The following is a 27,797-nucleotide window of genomic DNA, read 5'->3' as shown; positions in this document are numbered from 1 at the left end:
TGGTGTGAGGGCTGGGTCTGGTGTAAGGGCTGGGTCTGGTGTGAGGGCTGGGTCTGGTGTAAGGGCTGGGTCTGGTGTGAGGGCTGGGTCTGGTGTAAGGACTGGGTCTGGTGTAAGGACTGGGTCTGGTGTAAGGACTGGGTCTGGTGTAAGGACTGTGGTAAGGACTGGGTCTGGTGTGAGGGCTGGGTCTGGTGTAAGGACTGGGTCTGGTGTGAGGGCTGGGTCTGGTGTAAGGGCTGGGTCTGGTGTAAGGACTGGGTCTGGTGTAAGGACTGGGTCTGGTGTGAGGGCTGGGTCTGGTGTAAGGACTGGGTCTGGTGTAAGGACTGTGGTAAGGACTGGGTCTGGTGTAAGGGCTGGGTCTGGTGTAAGGGCTGGGTCTGGTGTAAGGGCTGGGTCTGGTGTAAGGGCTGTGGTAAGGACTGGGTCTGGTGTGAGGACTGGGTCTGGTGTAAGGACTGGGTCTGGTGTAAGGGCTGGGTCTGGTGTAAGGGCTGTGGTAAGGACTGGGTCTGGTGTGAGGGCTGTGGTAAGGACTGGGTCTGGTGTGAGGACTGGGTCTGGTGTAAGGGCTGTGGTAAGGACTGGGTCTGGTGTAAGGGCTGTGGTAAGGACTGGGTCTGGTGTGAGGGCTGTGGTAAGGACTGGGTCTGGTGTAAGGACTGGGTCTGGTGTAAGGACTGTGGTAAGGACTGGGTCTGGTGTAAGGACTGGGTCTGGTGTAAGGACTGGGTCTGGTGTAAGGGCTGGGTCTGGTGTAAGGGCTGGGTCTGGTGTAAGGGCTGTGGTAAGGACTGGGTCTGGTGTGAGGGCTGTGGTAAGGACTGGGTCTGGTGTAAGGGCTGTGGTAAGGACTGGGTCTGGTGTAAGGGCTGTGGTAAGGACTGGGTCTGGTGTGAGGGCTGGGTCTGGTGTAAGGACTGGGTCTGGTGTGAGGACTGGGTCTGGTGTGAGGACTGGGTCTGGTGTGAGGCCTGGGTCTGGTGTGAGGGCTGGGTCTGGTGTAAGGACTGGGTCTGGTGTAAGGACTGGGTCTGGTGTAAGGACTGGGTCTGGTGTAAGGACTGGGTCTGGTGTAAGGACTGGGTCTGGTGTAAGGACTGTGGTAAGGACTGGGTCTGGTGTAAGGGCTGGGTCTGGTGTAAGGGCTGGGTCTGGTGTAAGGGCTGTGGTAAGGACTGGGTCTGGTGTGAGGACTGGGTCTGGTGTAAGGGCTGGGTCTGGTGTAAGGGCTGGGTCTGGTGTGAGGACTGGGTCTGGTGTAAGGGCTGTGGTAAGGACTGGGTCTGGTGTAAGGGCTGGGTCTGGTGTAAGGGCTGGGTCTGGTGTAAGGGCTGGGTCTGGTGTAAGGGCTGTGGTAAGGACTGGGTCTGGTGTAAGGGCTGTGGTAAGGACTGGGTCTGGTGTGAGGACTGGGTCTGGTGTAAGGGCTGTGGTAAGGACTGGGTCTGGTGTAAGGGCTGTGGTAAGGACTGGGTCTGGTGTAAGGGCTGTGGTAAGGACTGGGTCTGGTGTAAGGGCTGTGGTAAGGACTGGGTCTGGTGTAAGGGCTGTGGTAAGGACTGGGTCTGGTGTAAGGGCTGTGGTAAGGACTGGGTCTGGTGTAAGGGCTGGGTCTGGTGTAAGGACTGGGTCTGGTGTAAGGACTGGGTCTGGTGTAAGGACTGGGTCTGGTGTAAGGACTGTGGTAAGGACTGGGTCTGGTGTAAGGACTGTGGTAAGGACTGGGTCTGGTGTGAGGGCTGTGGTAAGGACTGGGTCTGGTGTAAGGACTGTGGTAAGGACTGGGTCTGGTGTGAGGGCTGGGTCTGGTGTAAGGGCTGTGGTAAGGACTGGGTCTGGTGTGAGGGCTGTGGTAAGGACTGGGTCTGGTGTGAGGGCTGTGGTAAGGACTGGGTCTGGTGTAAGGGCTGTGGTAAGGACTGGGTCTGGTGTAAGGGCTGTGGTAAGGACTGGGTCTGGTGTAAGGGCTGTGGTAAGGACTGGGTCTGGTGTAAGGGCTGTGGTAAGGACTGGGTCTGGTGTAAGGGCTGTGGTAAGGACTGGGTCTGGTGTAAGGGCTGTGGTAAGGACTGGGTCTGGTGTAAGGGCTGTGGTAAGGACTGGGTCCGGTGTAAGGACTGGGTCCGGTGTAAGGACTGGGTCCGGTGTAAGGACTGGGTCCGGTGTAAGGACTGGGTCCGGTGTAAGGACTGGGTCTGGTGTAAGGACTGGGTCTGGTGTAAGGACTGGGTCTGGTGTAAGGGCTGTGGTAAGGACTGGGTCTGGTGTAAGGACTGTGGTAAGGACTGGGTCTGGTGTAAGGACTGGGTCTGGTGTAAGGGCTGTGGTAAGGACTGGGTATGGTGTAAGGGCTGTGGTAAGGACTGGGTCTGGTGTAAGGGCTGTGGTAAGGACTGGGTCTGGTGTAAGGGCTGTGGTAAGGACTGGGTCTGGTGTAAGGACTGGGTCTGGTGTAAGGGCTGTGGTAAGGACTGGGTCTGGTGTAAGGGCTGTGGTAAGGACTGGGTCTGGTGTAAGGACTGGGTCTGGTGTAAGGGCTGTGGTAAGGACTGGGTATGGTGTAAGGGCTGTGGTAAGGACTGGGTCTGGTGTAAGGGCTGTGGTAAGGACTGGGTCTGGTGTAAGGACTGGGTCTGGTGTAAGGGCTGTGGTAAGGACTGGGTCTGGTGTAAGGACTGGGTGTGGTGTAAGGACTGGGTGTGGTGTAAGGACTGGGTCTGGTGTAAGGGCTGGGTCTGGTGTAAGGACTGGGTGTGGTGTAAGGACTGGGTCTGGTGTAAGGGCTGTGGTAAGGACTGGGTATGGTGTAAGGGCTGTGGTAAGGACTGGGTCTGGTGTAAGGGCTGTGGTAAGGACTGGGTCTGGTGTAAGGACTGGGTCTGGTGTAAGGGCTGTGGTAAGGACTGGGTCTGGTGTAAGGACTGTGGTAAGGACTGGGTCTGGTGTAAGGGCTGTGGTAAGGACTGGGTCTGGTGTAAGGACTGGGTCTGGTGTAAGGGCTGTGGTAAGGACTGGGTCTGGTGTAAGGGCTGTGGTAAGTAGAGGTCGACCAATTAATCAGAAGGGCCGATTTCAAGTTTTCATAACAATCGGTAATCGCCATTTTTGGACACAGATCATGGCCGATTACATTCCACTCCACGAGGAGCCTGCATGGCAGGCTGACTACCTGTTACGCAAGTGCAGCAAGGAGCCAAGGTAAGTTGCTAGCATTAAACTTATCTTATAAAAAACTATCAATCTTAACATAATCACTAGTTAACTACACATGGTTGACGATATTACTAGTTTATCTAGCGTGTCCTGCGTTGCATATAATCGATGCGGTGCCTGTTAATTTATCATCGAATCACAGCCTACTTCGCCAAACGGGTGATTTAACGAGCACATTTGCGAAAAAAGCACTGTCGTTGTACAAATGTACCCAACCATAAACATCAATGCCTTTAAAATCAATACACAAGTATATTTTTTTTAAACCTGCATATTTAGTTAAATGAAATCCAGGTTAGCAGGCAATATTAACTAGGGAAATTGTGTCACTTCTCTTGCGTTCATTGCACGCAGAGTCCGGGTATATGCAACAGTTTGGGCCGCCTGGCTCGTTGCGAACTAATTTGCCAGAATTTTACGTAATTATGACATAACATTGAAGGTTGTTCAATGTAACAGGAATATTTAGACTTAGGGATGCCCCCCGTTAGATAAAATACGGAACGGTTCCGTATTTCACTGAAAGAATAAACGTTTTGTTTTCGAAATGATAGTTTCCGGATTCGACCATATTAATGACCAAAGGCTCGTGTTTCTGTGTGTTATTATGTTATAATTAAGTCTATGATTTGATAGAGCAGTCTGACTGAGCGGTGGTCGGCAGCAGCAGCTCGTAAGCATTCATTCAAACAGCACTTTCGTGCGTTTTCCCAGCAGCTCTTCGCTGTGCTTCAAGCATTGTGCTGTTTATGACTTCAAGCCTATCAACTCCCAAGATTAGGCTGGTGTAACCCATGTGAAATGGCTAGCTAGTTAGCCGGGTGCGCGCTAATAGCGTTTCAAACATCACTCGCTCTGAGACTTGGAGTAGTTGTTCCCCTTGCTCTGCATGGGTAACGCTGCTTCGAGGGTGGCTGTTGTCGATGTGTTCCTGGTTCGAGCCCAGGTAGGAGCGAGGAGAGGGACGGAAGCTATACTGTTACACTGGCAATACTAAAGTGCCTATAAGAACATCCAATAGTCAAAGGTATATGAAATACAAATGGTATAGAGAGAAATGGTCCTATAATTGCTATAATAACTACAACCTAAAACTTCTTACCTGGGAATATTGAAGACTCGTTAAAAGGAACCACCAGCTTTCATATGTTCCCGTGTTCTGAGCAAGGCACTTAAACGTTAGCTTTCTTACATGGCACATATTGCACTTTTACTTCCTTCTCCAACACTTTGTTTTTGCATTATTTAAACCAAATTGAACATGTTTCATTATTTATTTGAGGCCAAATTGATTTTATTGATGTATTATATTAAGTTAAAATAAAAGTCTTCATTCAGTATTGTTGTAATTGTCATTATTACAAATAAATAAATAAAAATCGGCATCGGCTTTTTTTGGTCCTCCAATAATCGATATCAGTATCGGCGTTGAAAAATCATAATCGGTCGACCTCTAATACAAAGGCCTCCCAAAGACTGAGTTTCAACCTGACACAACAACCAATGATGTCCCTCTCCGTTGTAGTAATTAAGAAGTAAAGCGTCATTCTTACAGAGTGCGAGAGCTTTGCTTTCTTGACTGGAGGAATATCTGATGAAACAGTCTCGTAGTCAAATGCCAACTGCGCTTCATTCGGCACCACTTTGTGGTCTGTGATCAGCACCTCGCCCTGCAGGCACGCAGGAGAAGAAGACAGGTTCAGTGACTCAAGTACAAAGGATAACAGTTCATAGTACTACTACTATATAGAATATATTATCATAGTATATCTCACCATAGTACTACTATATAGAATATATTATCCTAGTATATCTCACCATAGTATTACTACTATATAGAATATATTATCCTAGTATATCTCACCATAGTATTACTACTATATAGAATATATTATTCTAGTATATCTCACCATAGTATTACTACTATATAGAATATATTATCCTAGTATATCTCACCATAGTACTACTATATAGAATATATTATCCTAGTATATCTCACCATAGTATTACTACTATATAGAATATATTATTCTAGTATATCTCACCATAGTATTACTACTATATAGAATATATTATCCTAGTATATCTCACCATAGTACTACTATATAGAATATATTATCCTAGTATATCTCACCATAGTACTACTATATAGAATATATTATCCTAGTATATCTCACCATAGTATTACTACTATATAGAATATATTATTCTAGTATATCTCACCATAGTATTACTACTATATAGAATATATTATCCTAGTATATCTCACCATAGTATTACTACTATATAGAATATATTATTCTAGTATATCTCACCATAGTATTACTACTATATAGAATATATTATTCTAGTATATCTCACCATAGTATTACTACTATATAGAATATATTATCCTAGTATATCTCACCATAGTATTACTACTATATAGAATATATTATTCTAGTATATCTCACCATAGTATTACTACTATATAGAATATATTATTCTAGTATATCTCACCATAGTACTACTATATAGAATATATTATTCTAGTATATTTCACCATAGTATATTTCACCATAGTATTACTGTTATATAGAATATATTATTCTAGTATATCTCACCATAGTATTACTACTATATAGAATATATTATTCTAGTATATCTCACCATAGTATTACTACTATATAGAATATATTATTCTAGTATATCTCACCATAGTACTACTACTATATAGAATATATTATCCTAGTATATCTCACCATAGTATTACTACTATATAGAATATATTATCCTAGTATATCTCACCATAGTATTACTACTATATAGAATATATTATCCTAGTATATCTCACCATAGTACTACTACTATATAGAATATATTATCCTAGTATATCTCACCATAGTACTACTACTATATAGAATATATTATTCTAGTATATCTCACCATAGTATTACTACTATATAGAATATATTATCCTAGTATATCTCACCATAGTACTACTATATAGAATATATTATCCTAGTATATCTCACCATAGTATTACTACTATATATAATATATTATCCTAGTATATCTCACCATAGTACTACTACTATATATAATATATTATCCTAGTATATCTCACCATAGTACTACTACTATATAGAATATATTATCCTAGTATATCTCACCATAGTACTACTACTATATAGAATATATTATTCTAGTATATCTCACCATAGTACTACTATATAGAATATATTATCCTAGTATATCTCACCATAGTATTACTACTATATAGAATATATTATCCTAGTATATCTCACCATAGTATTACTACTATATAGAATATATTATTCTAGTATATCTCACCATAGTATTACAGTTATATAGAATATATTATTCTAGTATATCTCACCATAGTATTACAGTTATATAGAATATATTATCCTAGTATATCTCACCATAGTATTACTACTATATAGAATATATTATTCTGGTATATCTCACCATAGTACTACTATATAGAATATATTATTCTAGTATATCTCACCATAGTACTACTATATAGAATATATTATCCTAGTATATCTCACCATAGTACTACTATATAGAATATATTATTCTAGTATATTTCACCATAGTACTACTACTATATAGAATATATTATTCTAGTATATCTCACCATAGTATTACTATATAGAATATATTATTCTAGTATATCTCACCATAGTATTACTACTATATATAATATATTATCCTAGTATATCTCACCATAGTACTACTACTATATAGAATATATTATCCTAGTATATCTCACCATAGTATTACTACTATATAGAATATATTATTCTAGTATATCTCACCATAGTACTACTATATAGAATATATTATTCTAGTATATCTCACCATAGTACTACTACTATATAGAATATATTATTCTAGTATATCTCACCATAGTACTACTATATAGAATATATTATTCTAGTATATCTCACCATAGTACTACTACTATATAGAATATATTATTCTAGTATATCTCACCATAGTATATTTCACCATAGTATTACTACTATATAGAATATATTATTCTAGTATATCTCACCATAGTATTACTACTATATAGAATATATTATTCTAGTATATCTCACCATAGTACTACTATATAGAATATATTATTCTAGTATATTTCACCATAGTACTACTACTATATAGAATATATTATTCTAGTATATCTCACCATAGTACTACTACTATATAGAATATATTATTCTAGTATATCTCACCATAGTATTACTACTATATAGAATATATTATTCTAGTATATCTCACCATAGTATATTTCACCATAGTATTACTGTTATATAGAATATATTATTCTAGTATATCTCACCATAGTACTACTACTATATAGAATATATTATTCTAGTATATCTCACCATAGTATATCTCACCATAGTACTACTATTATATAGAATATATTATTCTAGTATATTCCCTGCGAGCGCACCTAGTACTACTACTATATAGAATATATTATTCTAGTATATCTCACCATAGTATTACTACTATATAGAATATATTATCCTAGTATATCTCACCATAGTATTACTGTTATATAGAATATATTATTCTAGTATATCTCACCATAGTATTACTGTTATATAGAATATATTATTCTAGTATATCTCACCATAGTATTACTATTATATAGAATATATTATTCTAGTATATCTCACCATAGTATTACTATTATATAGAATATATTATTCTAGTATATCTCACCATAGTATTACTGTTAAATATAATATATTATTCTAGTATATCTCACCATAGTATTACTGTTAAATATAATATATTATTCTAGTATATCTCACCATAGTATTACTATTATATAGAATATATTATTCTAGTATATCTCACCATAGTATTACAGTTATATAGAATATATTATTCTAGTATATCTCACCATAGTACTACTATATAGAATATATTATTCTAGTATATCTCACCATAGTACTACTACTATATAGAATATATTATTCTAGTATATCTCACCATAGTATTACAGTTATATAGAATATATTATTCTAGTATATCTCACCATAGTACTACTATATAGAATATATTATCCTAGTATATCTCACCATAGTACTACTACTATATAGAATATATTATCCTAGTATATCTCACCATAGTACTACTACTATATAGAATATATTATTCTAGTATATCTCACCATAGTATTACTACTATATAGAATATATTATTCTAGTATATCTCACCATAGTATTACTACTATATAGAATATATTATCCTAGTATATCTCACCATAGTACTACTACTATATAGAATATATTATTCTAGTATATCTCACCATAGTACTACTACTATATAAAATATATTATTCTAGTATATCTCACCATAGTATTACAGTTATATAGAATATATTATTCTAGTATATCTCACCATAGTACTACTATATAGAATATATTATTCTAGTATATCTCACCATAGTACTACTACTATATAGAATATATTATTCTAGTATATCTCACCATAGTACTACTACTATATAGAATATATTATTCTAGTATATCTCACCATAGTATTACTACTATATAGAATATATTATTCTAGTATATCTCACCATAGTATTACTACTATATAGAATATATTATCCTAGTATATCTCACCATAGTACTACTACTATATAGAATATATTATTCTAGTATATCTCACCATAGTATTACTACTATATAGAATATATTATCCTAGTATATCTCACCATAGTACTACTACTATATAGAATATATTATTCTAGTATATCTCACCATAGTACTACTACTATATAAAATATATTATTCTAGTATATCTCACCATAGTATTACAGTTATATAGAATATATTATTCTAGTATATCTCACCATAGTATTACTACTATATAGAATATATTATTCTAGTATATCTCACCATAGTATTACTACTATATAGAATATATTATCCTAGTATATCTCACCATAGTACTACTACTATATAGAATATATTATCCTAGTATATCTCACCATAGTACTACTACTATATAGAATATATTATTCTAGTATATCTCACCATAGTACTACTACTATATAGAATATATTATTCTAGTATATCTCACCATAGTATTACTACTATATAGAATATATTATTCTAGTATATCTCACCATAGTATTACTACTATATAGAATATATTATCCTAGTATATCTCACCATAGTACTACTACTATATAGAATATATTATTCTAGTATATCTCACCATAGTATTACTACTATATAGAATATATTATCCTAGTATATCTCACCATAGTATTACTACTATATAGAATATATTATCCTAGTATATCTCACCATAGTATTACTACTATATAGAATATATTATTCTAGTATATCTCACCATAGTACTACTATATAGAATATATTATTCTAGTATATCTCACCATAGTACTACTACTATATAGAATATATTATCCTAGTATATCTCACCATAGTACTACTACTATATAGAATATATTATTCTAGTATATCTCACCATAGTATTACTACTATATAGAATATATTATCCTAGTATATCTCACCATAGTATTACTACTATATAGAATATATTATCCTAGTATATCTCACCATAGTATTACTACTATATAGAATATATTATCCTAGTATATCTCACCATAGTACTACTACTATATAGAATATATTATTCTAGTATATCTCACCATAGTATTACTACTATATAGAATATATTATTCTAGTATATCTCACCATAGTATTACTACTATATAGAATATATTATTCTAGTATATCTCACCATAGTACTACTACTATATAGAATATATTATCCTAGTATATCTCACCATAGTATTACTACTATATAAAATATATTATCCTAGTATATCTCACCATAGTACTACTACTATATAGAATATATTATTCTAGTATATCTCACCATAGTATTACTACTATATAGAATATATTATCCTAGTATATCTCACCATAGTATTACTACTATATAGAATATATTATCCTAGTATATCTCACCATAGTACTACTACTATATAAAATATATTATTCTAGTATATCTCACCATAGTACTACTACTATATAGAATATATTATCCTAGTATATCTCACCATAGTGAGCAGCTGTTTCTCAAAGTTGAGCTGGAGGCTGGAGGAGAAGTTTCCTCCTGTGAGGCTGGTAATCTCATGGATCTGATAGAGTTGAGGAAGCCTCCTGATCTGGTCGAGACAGGCTCTCAGGTACTCCTGGAACAGAAAGGGATGAGAGGACCGTACAGAGGGCTAACATCAGCAGACGAGTAACCAGGAAGTAACAGCGCATTACCTCTGAGTAGAGAGCGGCCCCCTGGGATATGTAGTTGTAGTCGTCGGGACACATCCTGGCCACTTCCTGCAGGTACCTCATGAACTCTGACCTCTCACTGTTCACATTCAGCAACAGAGTCTGATCGGCATAGATAAACAGGGTTAGTGCTGGATCGGGTAGGGTGAAGGCAAGCGGCGATTAGAATCTGACAAGGAGGGAGGCACAGGCTCTGACCCTACAGTCACAGGCTCTGACCCTACAGGCACAGGCTCTGACCCCACAGGCACAGGCTCTGACCCTACAGTCACAGGCTCTGACCCTACAGGCACAGGCTCTGACCCCACAGGCACAGGCTCTGACCCTACAGTCACAGGCTCTGACCCCACAGTCACAGGCTCTGACCCCACAGTCACAGGCTCTGACCCCACAGGCACAGGCTCTGACCCCACAGTCACAGGCTCTGACCCCACAGTCACAGGCTCTGACCCCACAGTCACAGGCTCTGACCCCACAGTCACAGGCTCTGACCCCACAGGCACAGGCTCTGACCCCACAGGCACAGGCTCTGACCTTACAGGCACAGGCTCTGACCCTACAGGCACAGGCTCTGACCCCACAGGCACAGGCTCTGACCCCACAGGCACAGGCTCTGACCCTACAGGCACAGGCTCTGACCCTACAGGCACAGGCTCTGACCCCACAGGCACAGGCTCTGACCCCACAGGCACAGGCTCTGACCCTACAGGCACAGGCTCTGACCCTAGAGGCACAGGCTCTGACCCCACAGGCACAGGCTCTGACCCCACAGGCACAGGCTCTGACCCCACAGGCACAGGCTCTGACCCCACAGTCACAGGCTCTGACCCCACAGTCACAGGCTCTGACCCTACAGTCACAGGCTCTGACCCTACAGTCACAGGCGCTGACCCTACAGGCACAGGCTCTGACCCCACAGGCACAGGCTCTGACCCCACAGGCACAGGCTCTGACCCCACAGGCACAGGCTCTGACCCCACAGTCACAGGCTCTGACCCCACAGTCACAGGCTCTGACCCCACAGTCACAGGCTCTGACCCCACAGGCACAGGCTCTGACCCCACAGGCACAGGCTCTGACCGCACAGGCACAGGCTCTGACCCCACAGGCACAGGCTCTGACCCTACAGTCACAGGCTCTGACCCTACAGTCACAGGCTCTGACCCCACAGGCACAGGCTCTGACCCCACAGGCACAGGCTCTGACCCCACAGGCACAGGCTCTGACCCTACAGGCACAGGCTCTGACCCTACAGGCACAGGCTCTGACCCTACAGGCACAGGCTCTGACCCCACAGGCACAGGCTCTGACCCCACAGGCACAGGCTCTGACCCTACAGTCACAGGCTCTGACCCCACAGGCACAGGCTCTGACCCCACAGTCACAGGCTCTGACCCCACAGTCACAGGCTCTGACCCTACAGTCACAGGCTCTGACCCTACAGGCACAGGCTCTGACCCTACAGTCACAGGCTCTGACCCCACAGGCACAGGCTCTGACCCTACAGGCACAGGCTCTGACCCTACAGGCACAGGCGCTGACCCTACAGGCACAGGCTCTGACCCTACAGTCACAGGCTCTGACCCTACAGGCTCTGACCCTACAGTCACAGTGTGACAAAAGCATAGAGTAGTGTTGAGAGCATTATGTGCATGAGGAGCTTCTCTGTATGCATTGTGCTGTACAAATGTATTGTATTCTTCATATGAAGAGCCTAGCCTACCTGAGAAGCTTCTCTGGGCTGTTTGCTGGTCAACACATGGAGATATGTCAGCTGGTCTTTACTGGTGAGTCTGGAGAAACAGGGGTATGGAATCCTGGGCTCCGGGAACAACTCTGGTACCTGGCCGGGAAGGCTGGGGTCCTGGCCGGAGGGCCTAGGGTGACTGGGTCCCTGTCTGGAGACTGCCTCACTAGCAGGCGGGCGATGAACCTTACTGTCCTCATCCTGACTGTCAGAACTGGACTCTCCGGTACCACTCCTCTCATCATTTATGTTACTGCTGCTGTTTGACTGGTTCTGTGTAGAGGGGAGCTTGGCTGGTCCTGATGGGTCCTGTAACTGCTCCTTCACGTCAACCTTTACTGTGGGACTGGACATCACAACAACTCGTTACCAGTTCTAATGGTTACCAGTTCTAATGGTTACCAGTTCATCATTCAAATGGTTACCAGTTCTAATGGTTACCAGTTCATCATTCTAATGGTTACCAGTTCTAATGGTTACCAGTTCTAATGGTTACCAGTTCATCATTCTAATGGTTACCAGTTCTAATGGTTACCAGTTCATAATTCTAATGGTTACCAGTTCTAATGGTTACCAGTTCTAATGGTTACCAGTTCTAATGGTTACCAGTTCATCATTCTAATGGTTACCAGTTCTAATGGTTACCAGTTCTAATGGTTACCAGTTCATCATTCTAATGGTTACCAGTTCTAATGGTTACCAGTTCATCATTCTAATGGTTACCAGTTCTAATGGTTACCAGTTCTAATGGTTACCAGTTCTAATGGTTACCAGTTCTAATGGTTACCAGTTCATCATTCTAATTGTTACCAGTTCTAATGGTTACCAGTTCTAATGGTTACCAGTTCTAATGGTTACCAGTTCATCATTCTAATGGTTACCAGTTCTAATGGTTACCAGTTCATCATTCTAATGGTTACCAGTTCTAATGGTTACCAGTTCTAATGGTTACCAGTTCATCATTCTAATGGTTACCAGTTCTAATGGTTACCAGTTCTAATGGTTACCAGTTCATCATTCTAATGGTTACCAGTTCTAATGGTTACCAGTTCATCATTCTAATGGTTACCAGTTCTAATTGTTACCAGTTCTAATGGTTACCAGTTCATCATTCTAATGGTTACCAGTTCTAATGGTTACCAGTTCTAATGGTTACCAGTTCTAATGGTTACCAGTTCTAATGGTTACCAGTTCTAATGGTTACCAGTTCATCATTCTAATGGTTACCAGTTCTAATGGTTACCAGTTCTAATGGTTACCAGTTCTAATGGTTACCAGTTCATCATTCTAATGGTTACCAGTTCTAATGGTTACCAGTTCTAATGGTTACCAGTTCATCATTCTAATGGTTACCAGTTCTAATGGTTACCAGTTCTAATGGTTACCAGTTCATCATTCTAATGGTTACCAGTTCTAATGGTTACCAGTTCTAATGGTTACCAGTTCATCATTCTAATGGTTACCAGTTCTAATGGTTACCAGTTCATCATTCTAATGGTTACCAGTTCTAATGGTTACCAGTTCATCATTCTAATGGTTACCAGTTCTAATGGCTACCAGTTCTAATGGTTACCAGTTCTAATGGTTACCAGTTCTAATGGTTACCAGTTCATCATTCTAATGGTTACCAGTTCTAATGGTTACCAGTTCATCATTCTAATGGTTACCAGTTCTAATGGTTACCAGTTCATCATTCTAATGGTTACCAGTTCTAATGGTTACCAGTTCTAATGGTTACCAGTTCATCATTCTAATGGTTACCAGTTCTAATGGTTACCAGTTCTAATGGTTACCAGTTCATCATTCTAATGGTTACCAGTTCTAATGGTTACCAGTTCTAATGGTTACCAGTTCTAATGGTTACCAGTTCTAATGGTTACCAGTTCTAATGGTTACCAGTTCTAATGGTTACCAGTTCATCATTCTAATGGTTACCAGTTCTAATGGTTACCAGTTCATCATTCTAATGGTTACCAGTTCTAATGGTTACCAGTTCTAATGGTTACCAGTTCTAATGGTTACCAGTTCATCATTCTAATGGTTACCAGTTCTAATGGTTACCAGTTCTAATGGTTACCAGTTCTAATGGTTACCAGTTCTAATGGTTACCAGTTCATCATTCTAATGGTTACCAGTTCTAATGGTTACCAGTTCATCATTCTAATGGTTACCAGTTCTAATGGTTACCAGTTCATCATTCTAATGGTTACCAGTTCTAATTGTTACCAGTTCTAATGGTTACCAGTTCATCATTCTAATGGTTACCAGTTCATCATTCTAATGGTTACCAGTTGTAATTGTTACCAGTTCTAATGGTTACCAGTTCATCATTCTAATGGTTACCAGTTCATCATTCTAATGGTTACCAGTTCTAATGGTTACCAGTTCATCATTCTAATGGTTACCAGTTCTAATGGTTACCAGTTCTAATGGTTACCAGTTCATCATTCTAATGGTTACCAGTTCTAATGGTTACCAGTTCTAATGGTTACCAGTTCTAATGGTTACCAGTTCATCATTCTAATGGTTACCAGTTCTAATGGTTACCAGTTCATCATTCTAATGGTTACCAGTTCTAATGGTTACCAGTTCATCATTCTAATGGTTACCAGTTCTAATGGTTACCAGTTCATCATTCTAATGGTTACCAGTTCTAATGGTTACCAGTTCATCATTCTAATGGTTACCAGTTCTAATGGTTACCAGTTCTAATGGTTACCAGTTCTAATGGTTACCAGTTCTAATGGTTACCAGTTCATCATTCTAATGGTTACCAGTTCTAATGGTTACCAGTTCTAATTGTTACCAGTTCTAATGGTTACCAGTTCTAATTGTTACCAGTTCTAATGGTTACCAGTTCTAATGGTTACCAGTTCTAATGGTTACCAGTTCTAATGGTTACCAGTTCATCATTCTAATGGTTACCAGTTCTAATGGTTACCAGTTCTAATGGTTACCAGTTCTAATGGTTACCAGTTCATCATTCTAATGGTTACCAGTTCTAATGGTTACCAGTTCTAATTGTTACCAGTTCTAATGGTTACCAGTTCATCATTCTAATGGTTACCAGTTCTAATGGTTACCAGTTCATCATTCTAATGGTTACCAGTTCTAATGGTTACCAGTTCTAATGGTTACCAGTTCTAATGGTTACCAGTTCATCATTCTAATGGTTACCAGTTCTAATGGTTACCAGTTCTAATTGTTACCAGTTCTAATGGTTACCAGTTCATCATTCTAATGGTTACCAGTTCTAATTGTTACCAGTTCTAATGGTTACCAGTTCATCATTCTAATGGTTACCAGTTCTAATGGTTACCAGTTCATCATTCTAATGGTTACCAGTTCTAATGGTTACCAGTTCATCATTCTAATGGTTACCAGTTCTAATGGTTACCAGTTCATCATTCTAATGGTTACCAGTTCTAATGGTTACCAGTTCATCATTCTAATGGTTACCAGTTCTAATGGTTACCAGTTCTAATGGTTACCAGTTCTAATGGTTACCAGTTCATCATTCTAATGGTTACCAGTTCTAATGGTTACCAGTTCTAATGGTTACCAGTTCTAATGGTTACCAGTTCATCATTCTAATGGTTACCAGTTCTAATGGTTACCAGTTCATCATTCTAATGGTTACCAGTTCATCATTCTAATGGTTACCAGTTCATCATTCTAATGGTTACCAGTTCTAATGGTTACCAGTTCTAATGGTTACCAGTTCTAATGGTTACCAGTTCATCATTCTAATGGTTACCAGTTCTAATGGTTACCAGTTCATCATTCTAATGGTTACCAGTTCATCATTCTAATGGTTACCAGTTCATCATTCTAATGGTTACCAGTTCATCATTCTAATGGTTACCAGTTCTAATGGTTACCAGTTCATCATTCTAATGGTTACCAGTTCTAATGGTTACCAGTTCATCATTCTAATGGTTACCAGTTCTAATGGTTACCAGTTCTAATGGTTACCAGTTCTAATGGTTACCAGTTCTAATGGTTACCAGTTCTAATGGTTACCAGTTCATCATTCTAATTGTTACCAGTTCTAATGGTTACCAGTTCATCATTCTAATGGTTACCAGTTCTAATGGTTACCAGTTCATCATTCTAATGGTTACCAGTTCTAATGGTTACCAGTTCATCATTCTAATGGTTACCAGTTCTAATGGTTACCAGTTCTAATTGTTACCAGTTCTAATGGTTACCAGTTCATCATTCTAATGGTTACCAGTTCTAATGGTTACCAGTTCATCATTCTAATGGTTACCAGTTCATCATTCTAATGGTTACCAGTTCATCATTCTAATGGTTACCAGTTCATCATTCTAATGGTTACCAGTTCATCATTCTAATTGTTACCAGTTCTAATGGTTACCAGTTCATCATTCTAATGGTTACCAGTTGTAATGGTTACCAGTTCATCATTCTAATGGTTACCAGTTCATCAATCTAATGGTTACCAGTTGTAATGGTTACCAGTTGTAACAGTGAGAAAGAGATAAAACTCCCCTCAATCTGCTGTCCAGTGACGCTCCGTTAGGTAGCTACTGTAGCCAGCCAGCTAGCTGCATACTGTACCTTCCAACAGCGATATCCCACAGTCCCTTGATGGTCGGCGCCAGGGAGAACTTATCATAAAGGTCTCTGTTAAATACTAGACAGTCTGGGGCTGGGAGCGGGACGTCCTCCCTACGAGGAGATAGGGAACAGCGTTTCATCACGATGATGTTACAACTAGCGTTAGCATCTCTACGGCTAGCAAACCTCAAACATTTTCACCAACTGGTTAATCACAAACCAAGCTCACCAAGTCAGCTCCATGTGTACCGCTGTTTTAGGTCGGCCTGGTTATGAGATAAGATGTAGCTGAGAATAATACAACTATAAATAGTTAGCTCGTAGCCACTTATCTACTTTAACACTGGCAGTGTTGTGAGCTTCAGCGTTCAACGTGAACCCGCTGCGATACAGGCAAGAACTACTAAGTACTTCCGGGTCAAAATCAAATCAAACTTTATTTGTTACATGCGCTGAATACAACAGGTGTAGACCTCACAGTGAAATGCTGAATACAACAGGTGTAGACCTCACAGTGAAATGCTGAATACAACAGGTGTAGTAGACCTCACAGTGAAATGCTGAATACAACAGGTGTAGTAGACCTCACAGTGAAATGCTGAATACAACAGGTGTAGTAGACCTGCCCACAGTGAAATGCTGAATACAACAGGTGTAGTAGACCTCCGTGAGCGACCGGTGAGAGACCTCGGGCTGAATACAACAGGTGTAGTAGACCTTACAGTGAAATGCTGAATACAACAGGTGTAGTAGACCTCACAGTGAAATGCTGAATACAACAGGTGTAGTAGACCTTACAGTGAAATGCTGAATACAACAGGTGTGGTAGACCTCACAGTGAAATGCTGAATACAACAGGTGTAGTAGACCTCACAGTGAAATGCTGAATACAACAGGTGTAGTAGACCTCACAGTGAAATGCTGAATACAACAGGTGTAGTAGACCTTACAGTGAAATGCTGAATACAACAGGGTGTAGTAGACCCTCACAGTGAAATGCTGACTTACAAGCCCTTATCAAACAGGGCAGTTCAAGAAAGTGTTAATAAAATATTCACCAAATAAACAAAAGTCAAAAATAAAAAGTAACACAACAAAATAACAACAATGAGGCTATATACAGGTACCGATTCAACAGGTTAGTCGAGGTCATTTGTATAAGTAGGTAGAGGTGAAGTGACTATGCATAGACAATAAACAGCGAGTAGCAGCAGTGTACAAAACACATGGAGGGGGGTCAATGTAAATATTCCAGTGGCCATTTGATTAACTGTTCAGCAGTCTTATGGCTTGGGGGTAGAAGCTGTTATGGAGCTTTTCGGTCCTAGACTTGGCGCTCCAGTACCAATTGCTGGTGAATAATTACTGCAAAAATTATATTTTATACTGGTTATCATACAAATAATCATTAAAAGTATTTCTATAAGATAAGTAATTTATCTTTTTATTTTTTCAAGCCTAAACGCTCGACAATGTTTTTTTGTGTGTGTACTGCTTAACATTTAATTATGTGTTCTTTGTGTCACAGTAAAACAGGTGTTCTCTGGGTGTACGCTCTGTGGATTTGGAAACAATGGACCCCCCTTTTACTGTTACACAACGTCCAGATCATTTTGTACGGTACAATATGAATGTCAAATATGAAAAAAACTATTGGATTTAAGTTGATGGGCCACTCTGTTAGGGCAGCCAAATGAGCAGCAACGCTCCTCTGGGTGTAAACTCTGTGGATTTGGAAACTAAAAGTCCTGAGAAGAATGGAACCCCTTTTGCATGCAACATTATAATATGATTATTAATATTGTAATTACTATTATTATGAATTATGTTTTGTTATTTGTATTACTGTTGTTACCATGATCGGAGCGCCAAGTCTAGGTCCAAGAGGTTTCTCAACAGCTTCTACCCCCCCGAGCCATAAGACTCCTGAACATCTAATCAAATGTCTACCCAGACTATTTGCGGTTTGCAAACATATTTTTTTGCCTAAGCTCCGACTCCTGTATTTTTTGAGTCGTGTGCGACTCCTGTATTTTTGGAGTCAAGTCCGACTCCTGTATTTTTGGAGTCGAGTCCGACTCCTATATTTTTGGAGTCGAGTCCGACTCCTGTATTTTTGGAGTCGTGTCCGACTCCTGTATTTTTGGAGTCGAGTCCGACTCCTGTATTTTTGGAGTCGTGTCCGACTCCTATATTTTTGGAGTCGAGTCCGACTCCTGTATTTTTGGAGTCGAGTCCGACTCCTGTATTTTTTGAGTCGTGTCCGGCTCCTGTGGTTGGAGTCGAGTCTGACTCCTGTGGATGGAGTTGTAGGAATCGACTCTTGCTTGACTCCCAAAACACGCTGAAACGGATGCGCACACACGTACACACCACTTCCTTATTGCAGAGTCCTACTAGGAAGACTACGTCTGCATTCTAGAGACTATAGCTTTTGTGTCTTATGTACGCTGACGGCTCAACAGTAAACACGTCAGCTGCAACAACTACCAATAGGTTTAACATAGAGCTGCAGTCAGTTCTAGAATGGGTAACTACCAATAGGTTTAACATAGAGCTGCAGTCAGTTCTAGAATGGGTAACTACCAATAGGTTTAACATAGAGCTGCAGTCAGTTATAGAATGGGTAACTACCAATAGGTTTAACATAGAGCTACAGTCAGTTATAGAATGGGTAACTACCAATAGGTTTAACATAGAGCTGCAGTCAGTTCTAGAATGGGTAACTACCAATAGGTTTAACATAGAGCTGCAGTCAGTTCTAGAATGGGTAACTACCAATAGGTTTAACATAGAGCTGCAGTCAGTAATAGAATGGGTAACTACCAATAGGTTTAACATAGAGCTACAGTCAGTTATAGAATGGGTAACTACCAATAGGTTTAACATAGAGCTGCAGTCAGTTCTAGAATGGGTAACTACCAATAGGTTTAACATAGAGCTGCAGTCAGTTCTAGAATGGGTAACTACCAATAGGTTTAACATAGAGCTGCAGTCAGTTCTAGAATGGGTAACTACCAATAGGTTTAACATAGAGCTGCAGTCAGTTATAGAATGGGTAACTACCAATAGGTTTAACATAGAGCTGCAGTCAGTTCTAGAATGGGTAACTACCAATAGGTTTAACATAGAGCTGCAGTCAGTTCTAGAATGGGTAACTACCAATAGGTTTAACATAGAGCTACAGTCAGTTCTAGAATGGGTAACTACCAATAGGTTTAACATAGAGCTGCAGTCAGTTATAGAATGGGTAACTACCAATAGGTTTAACATAGAGCTGCAGTCAGTTCTAGAATGGGTAACTACCAATAGGTTTAACATAGAGCTGCAGTCAGTTCTAGAATGGGTAACTACCAATAGACTGGTGTTAAATGTCTCAAACTAAATGCATAATTTCTGGGACAAATCACTCGCTCAACGCTAAACCTCGTTTAGATCTATTATTGAGTAATGAGGTTATTGAGCAAGTTGAGGAGACTAAACTGCTTGGTGTCACCCTAGATAGCAAGCTGTCATGGTCAAAACATATAGACTCAATGGTTGCTAAAATGGGAAGAGGTCTGTCCATGAGAGCGCTTTGCTCTGCCTTCTTGACATCTCAGTCGACCAGACAGGTCCTACAGGCCCTAGTTTTGTCGCACCTGGACTACTGCCCAACTGTGTGGTCATGTGCGGAAAAGAAGGACCTAGGTAAATTGCAGTTGGTCCAGAACAAGGCAGCACGTATCACACACACACTACCGATCAACAGTTTGGGGTCACTTAGAAATGTCCTTGTTTTTGAAAGAAAAGCACATTTTTTTGTCCATTAAAATAACATCAAAATTATCAGAAATACAGTGTAGACATTGTTAATGTTGTAAATGACTATTGTAGCTGGAAACGGCTGATTTTTAATGGAATATCTACATAGGCGTACAGAGGCCCATTATCAGCAACCATCACTCCTGTGTTCCAGTGGCACGTTGTGTTAGTTAATCCAAGTTTATCATTTTAAAAGGCTAATTGATCATTACAAAACCCTTTTGCAATTATGTTAGCACAGCTGAAAACTGTTGTTCTGATTAAAGAAGCAATAAAACTGGCCTTCTTTAGACTAGTTGAGTATCTGGAGCATCAGCATTTGTGGGTTCGTTTGCAGGCTCAAAATGGCCAGAAACAAATAACTTTCTTCTGAAACTTGTCAGTCTATTCTTGTTCTGAGTAATGAAGGCTATTCCATGCGAGAAATTGCCAAGAAATTGAAGATCTCGTACAACGCTGTGTACTACTCCCTTCACAGAACAGCGCAAACTGGCTCAAACCAGAATAGAAAGAGGAGTGGGAGGCCCCATTGATCATCCTTGAGATGTTTCTACAACTTGATTGGACACAGGTGGACACCTGTGGTAAATTCAATTGATTGGACATGATTTGGAAAGGCACACACCTGTCTATGTAAGGTCCCACACTTGACAGTGCATGTCAGAGCGAAAACCAAGCCATGAGGTGGAAGGAACTGTCCGTAGAGCTCCGAGACAGGATTGAGTCGAGGTACAGATCTGGGGAAGGGTACCAGAACATTTCTGCTGCTTTGAAGGTCCCCAAGAACACAGTGGACCCGTCCGATGGGTGCCACCGCTCTCCTGAGCGGCCACCCGGCGCGGCTCGGGGGGGGCCTGGGTCAGGGAGGTGACCAAGAACCCGATGGTCACTGATAGAGCTCCAGACGTCCTCTGTGGAGATGGGAGAACCTTCCAGAAGGACACCCATCTCTGCAGCACTCCACCAATCAGGCCGTTATGGCACAGTGGCCAGATGGAAGCCACTCCTCAGTTAAAGGCACATGACAGCCCGTTTGGAGTTTGCCAAAAGGCACCTAAAGGACTCTCACAAGGTTCTCTGGTCTGATGAAACCAAGATTCAACTCTTTGGCCTGAACGCCAAGCATCACGTCTGGAGGAAAACTGGCACCATCCCTACGGTGGAGCATGATGGTGGCAGCATCATGCTGTGGGGATGGTTTTTAGCGGCAGACTGGGAGACTAGTCAGGATGAGGAAAAGACGAATGGAGCAAAGTACAGAGAGATCCTTGATGAAAACCTGCTCCAGAGCACTCAGGACCTCAGACTGGGGCAAACATTCACCTTCCAACAGGACGATGACCCGAAGCACACAGCCAAGACAACGCAGGAGTGGCTTCCGGACAAGTCTCTGAATGTCCTCGAGTGGCCCAGCCAGAGCCCAGACTTGAACCCGATCGAACATCTCTGGAGAGACCTGAAAATAGCTGTGCAGCAACGCTCCCCATCCAACCTGACAGAGCTTGAGAGGATCTGCAGAGAAGAATGGGAGACACTCCCCACATGTGCCAAGCTTGTAGCGTCATACCCAAGAACACTCAAGGATGTAATCGCTTCCAAAGGTGGTTCAACAAATTACCGAGTAAAGGGTCTGAATACTTATGTAAATGTGATATTTCATGTATTTAGTTTTTGCAAACAATGCTAAAAAACAGTTTTTGTGTAGATTGATGAGGGGAATTATTATTATTTTTTAATAAGGCTCTAACGTAACAAAATATGGAAAAAGTGAAGGGGTCTGAATACTTTCCGAATGCTCTGTGTGTATGCTATCTGTTGCTTGCACATTACAGATACAAACTGTTCTCTTATGTGATTGCTATCAGTTTTACAAAATACAATGTAAGTACAAATAGTTCACTGCAAATATAAACAAATTGTTGGTTTTAATACATTATAGGTACAGTACTGGACCAGAGCTACCCGGACAGAGATTGGTACTGGTACTTACTTAGTTTCCCAGTCAGACATTAGGGTTAGGTCTCCTAGCCGTTTCCTAGTTTCCCAGTCAGACATTAGGGTTAAGTCTCCTAGCCCGTTTCCTAGTTTCCCAATCAGACATTAGGGTTAGGGTTAGGTCTCCTAGCCCGTTTCCTAGTTTCCCAGTCAGACATTAGGGTTAGGGTTAGGTCTCCTAGCCCGTTTCCTAGTTTCCCAGTCAGACATTAGGGTTAGGTCTCCTAGCCCGTTTCCTAGTTTCCCAGTCAGACATTAGGGTTAGGGTTAGGTCTCCTAGCCCGTTTCCTAGTTTCCCAGTCAGACATTAGGGTTAGGTCTCCTAGCCCGTTTCCTAGTTTCCCAATCAGACATTAGGGTTAGGGTTAGGTCTCCTAGCCCGTTTCCTAGTTTCCCAGTCAGACATTAGGGTTAGGGTTAGGTCTCCTAGCCCGTTTCCTAGTTTCCCAGTCAGACATTAGGGTTAGGTCTCCTAGCCCGTTTCCTAGTTTCCCAGTCAGACATTAGGGTTAGGTCTCCTAGCCCGTTTCCTAGTTTCCCAGTCAGACATTAGGGTTAGGGTTAGGTCTCCTAGCCCGTTTCCTAGTTTCCCAGTCAGACATTAGGGTTAGGTCTCCTAGCCCGTTTCCTAGTTTCCCAGTCAGACATTAGGGTTAGGTCTCCTAGCCCGTTTCCTAGTTTCCCAATCAGACATTAGGGTTAGGGTTAGGTCTCCTAGCCCGTTTCCTAGTTTCCCAGTCTGACATTAGGGTTAGGGTTAGGTCTCCTAGCCCGTTTCCTAGTTTCCCAGTCAGACATTAGGGTTAGGGTTAGGTCTCCTAGCCCGTTTCCTAGTTTCCCAGTCAGACATTAGGGTTAGGTCTCCTAGCCCGTTTCCTAGTTTCCCAGTCAGACATTAGGGTTAGGTCTCCTAGCCCGTTTCCTAGTTTCCCAGTCAGACATTAGGGTTAGGGTTAGGTCTCCTAGCCCGTTTCCTAGTTTCCCAGTCAGACATTAGGGTTAGGGTTAGGTCTCCTAGCCCGTTTCCTAGTTTCCCAGTCAGACATTAGGGTTAGGTCTCCTAGCCCGTTTCCTAGTTTCCCAGTCAGACATTAGGGTTAGGTCTCCTAGCCCGTTTCCTAGTTTCCCAGTCAGACATTAGGGTTAGGGTTAGGTCTCCTAGCCCGTTTCCTAGTTTCCCAGTCAGACATTAGGGTTAGGTCTCCTAGCCCGTTTCCTAGTTTCCCAGTCAGACATTAGGGTTAGGGTTAGGTCTCCTAGCCCGTTTCCTAGTTTCCCAGTCAGACATTAGGGTTAGGTCTCCTAGCCCGTTTCCTAGTTTCCCAGTCAGACATTAGGGTTAGGTCTCCTAGCCCGTTTCCTAGTTTCCCAGTCAGACATTAGGGTTAGGGTTAGGTCTCCTAGCCCGTTTCCTAGTTTCCCAGTCAGACATTAGGGTTAGGTCTCCTAGCCCGTTTCCTAGTTTCCCAATCAGACATTAGGGTTAGGGTTAGGTCTCCTAGCCCGCTTCCTAGTTTCCCAGTCAGACATTAGGGTTAGGTCTCCTAGCCCGTTTCCTAGTTTCCCAGTCAGACATTAGGGTTAGGGTTAGGTCTCCTAGCCCGTTTCCTAGTTTCCCAGTCAGACATTAGGGTTAGGGTTAGGTCTCCTAGCCCGTTTCCTAGTTTCCCAGTCAGACATTAGGGTTAGGTCTCCTAGCCCGTTTCCTAGTTTCCCAGTCAGACATTAGGGTTAGGGTTAGGTCTCCTAGCCCGTTTCCTAGTTTCCCAGTCAGACATTAGGGTTAGGTCTCCTAGCCCGTTTCCTAGTTTCCCAGTCAGACATTAGGGTTAGGGTTAGGTCTCCTAGCCCGTTTCCTAGTTTCCCAGTCAGACATTAGGGTTAGGTCTCCTAGCCCGTTTCCTAGTTTCCCAGTCAGACATTTTTGTGAGAAATCAGTATTTTTGTCTCGTTGAAAAAAGGCTAAATCTGCATTGGTGTCCCAGTCAGAGTTTGTAATGTTTTGCTCTTTGAGCGAATGGAAAGGAGGAAGTAGCTAGGAGGCGGTATTCGAGCTGGTCAACTGGAGAAACGGATTTCTAGCATATTAAATACCGTAGAATTGCCCTGAAATGGGCTGTTGCTTAACAGCTCCTGATCTGCTCACATTCAGAATGAACTCATTTTAATATGAGCATAAGTTAACGTATAGGGTACTAGGGGGTAGCTAGTCCCTCCTAACAACAATGGGGTGCCAGTTACCCCGGTAGAAGATAATGGCAAAGGGTTTCACACGACTGGGTTAAAATCCATTTCATCAGTTTTATCTAGAAATTCTTTAGTAAGTAATACTTAAAAGCTAAGTCTAGTAAAAGCTAAGTCTAGCTGTCTTATTTTAATTATTTAAATAAAATATGGGGGGGGAAATGGTGTTGCATTAATATCAGCACTATGAGGAGATTTGATGTGAAGTCCCTCTTTTTAACTCACCTGCACATTCATTTTCTTTGTTCTTTCTTTGTTGTTCCTTTTCCATACAATCCATTACAACTGCACTAAATAATAAAAAGAGTTTCAATCCCAGACGTTTTTTAAATGACATTCAGGAGCAAAGTGTTTTCAAATGTTTTTAATTCATTAAAAAATATATATTCATTGGAATATAAAATTAGAATGGAATATAACTAATAACATTAAATAACATTGGAATATAACATTTGATAACAATAACTTAACTAATTAACTCACTTAACTAATTAACTCACTTAACTAATTAACTCACTTAACTAATTAACTCACTCTAACTCACACTTAACTCAGTGTAATATTGATGTGGCAACTCTCTTTTGCTCTGCTATTGCACAGTTTTAATTTGTACATAGGTCACAAATGAAGCTATACCCAGTCAAATTGGAGCCCACCTCCTGCACTGCTCACACCTAATCCAGTCCCCACCTGCGCCTGAAAAGCTCTCTCATAAAAACGTAGCTAGCTATCCAGCAATATGACATAAAATGCTGTGTAAAATATCTAAAAGGCTATAAAGTAACATTAACTGAAAGGCTATCAGTCACTAGTGGAAACATTTACAACTACAATTAAGTTGCCCCCAACACACTCATCCAACATATTTCTACTTTACTCAAAAATGATCTACATTTTTCTCTCTAAATAAGTGGATTATTTATCTAAATGTTTTCCTACTTCTATATTTATAAAACTATTATAGATCTAACGTCATTGGAATATATCTACAACTTTTGAAAATATACATTTTTTGGGGATTAATTTACAACAAAATCATTTTGTGGAAACATTTCCAAAACATGTTATGACACAGAGGACATTTTTTGAGCAAAAGCAGTGGCAGTCAGGGAAAGTGTTGGGAAAATAATTTGGTGGCATCTTTTGGTCTTTATTTTTATTTTAATTCACCTTTATTTAACCAGGTAGGCTAGTTGAGAACAAGTTCTCATTTACAACTGCGACCTGGCCAAGATAAAGCAAAGCAGTGCGACAAGACATGGGATGAACAAACGTACAGTCAATAATACAATAGAAAATAATATATGTACAGAGCACAGATGTATATTTACAGTGTGTGCAAATGTAGAAGAGTAGGGAGGTAGGAAATAAATAGGCCCTAGAGGCGAAATAATTACAATTTAGCATTAATACTGGAGTGATAGATGTGCAGATGATGATGTGCAAGTAGAGATACTGGGGTGCAAAAGAGCAAGAGGGTAAGAAATTCCAGTCGTTCCAGTCATTGGCAGCAGAGAACTGGACGGAAAGGCGGCCAAAGGAAGTGTTGGCTTTAGGGGTGACCAGTGAGATATACCTGCTGGAGCGCTTGCTATGGGTGGGTGTTGCTATGGTGACCAGTGAGCTGAGATAAGGCGGGGCTTTACCAAGCAGAGACTTGTAGATAACCTGGAGACAGTGGTTTTCGCGACAAATATGTAGCGAGGACCAGCCAACGAGAGCGTACAGGTCGCAATGGTGGGTAGTATATGGGGCCTTGATGACAAAACGGATGGCACTGTGATAGACTGCATCCAGCTTGTTGAGTAGAGTGTTGGAAGCTATTTTGTAAATGACATCGCCGAAGTCGAGGATCGGTAGGATAGTCAGTTTTACGAGGGTATGTTTGGCTGCATGAGTGAAGGAGGCTTTGTCGCGAAATAGGAATCCGATTCTAGATTTAATTTTGGATTGGAGATGCTTAATGTGAGTCTGGAAGGAGAGTTTACAGTCTAACCAGACACCTAGGTATTTGTAGTTGTCCACATATTCTAAGTCAGAACCGTTCAGAGTAGTGATGCTAGTCGGGCGGGTGGGTGCGGGCAGCAATCGGTTGAAGAGCATGGATTTAGATTTACTTGCATTTAAAAGCAGTTGTATGGCATTGAAGATCATTTGGAGGTTTGTTAGCATAGTGTCCCTAGAAGCGCCAGATGTGTACAGAATGGTGTCGTCTGTGTAGAGTGAATTACGGGTGGGGCAGTTACCTCGGGGGGCTAGCTACCCCTTAGTACACCAAGACATAAGTGTACTACACTAGAACAGTTTGTATATAAATAGGAATATACACAATACTTATGAAATACTTGTCTATTTTACTCATTTAAATAGATTTAAAATGTTTAATAATCTACTTGGATTATTACATTGTGAAAAAAATAGACATGCAGAGATACATAAATCAATCAAATGTATTTATAAAGCCCTTTTTACATCAGCTGATATCTCAAAGTGCTGTACAGAAACCCAGCCTAAAACCCCAAACAGCAAGCAATGCAGGTGTAGAAGCACGGTGGCTAGGAAAAACTCCCTAGAAAGGCCAAAACCTAGGAAGAAACCTAGAGAGGAACCAGGCTATGAGGGATGGCTAGGAAAAACACCCTAGAAAGGCCAAAACCTAGGAAGAAACCTAGAGAGGAACCAGGCTATGGGGGGTGGCTAGGAAAAACTCCCTAGAAAGGCCAAAACCTAGGAAGAAACCTAGAGAGGAACCAGGCTATGAGGGATGGCTAGGAAAAACACCCTAGAAAGGCCAAAACCTAGGAAGAAACCTAGAGAGGAACCAGGCTATGGGGGGTGGCTAGGAA

At 40.9% G+C, this 27,797-nt stretch overlaps 1 protein-coding gene across 3 annotated transcripts in view; it reads right to left on the bottom strand.

The window, feature by feature from the left end:
* The window catches only part of ice2 (interactor of little elongator complex ELL subunit 2), a 68,818-nt gene extending 51,514 nt beyond the window's left edge, over positions 1 to 17,304 (bottom strand). For 2 of the 3 annotated variants that reach the window (XM_045706170.2, XM_082968238.1), the window contains exons 1-6: positions 17,138 to 17,304; positions 16,909 to 17,019; positions 12,301 to 12,670; positions 10,560 to 10,679; positions 10,346 to 10,480; positions 4,773 to 4,889 (exon numbers count right to left, since the gene is read on the bottom strand). In XM_045706170.2, the coding sequence (XP_045562126.2) occupies positions 4,773 to 4,889; positions 10,346 to 10,480; positions 10,560 to 10,679; positions 12,301 to 12,670; positions 16,909 to 17,019; positions 17,138 to 17,151 (867 nt within the window). In that variant the 5' untranslated portion in view covers positions 17,152 to 17,304. Of the gene's footprint in view, positions 1 to 4,772; positions 4,890 to 10,345; positions 10,481 to 10,559; positions 10,680 to 12,300; positions 12,671 to 16,908; positions 17,020 to 17,137 lie in introns of those variants that run through there. The other variant, XM_082968239.1, reaches the window with a different exon arrangement.
* Positions 17,305 to 27,797: the final 10,493 nt, after the last annotated feature.

The sequence above is a fragment of the Salmo salar genome, chromosome 23 (genome assembly GCF_965601325.2).
Source record: "Salmo salar chromosome 23, fSalSal1, whole genome shotgun sequence".
NCBI classification, from domain to species: domain Eukaryota; kingdom Metazoa; phylum Chordata; class Actinopteri; order Salmoniformes; family Salmonidae; genus Salmo; species Salmo salar.
Note: the sequence above shows the minus strand (reverse complement) of the source record. Positions and strands in the feature narration are given on the sequence as shown.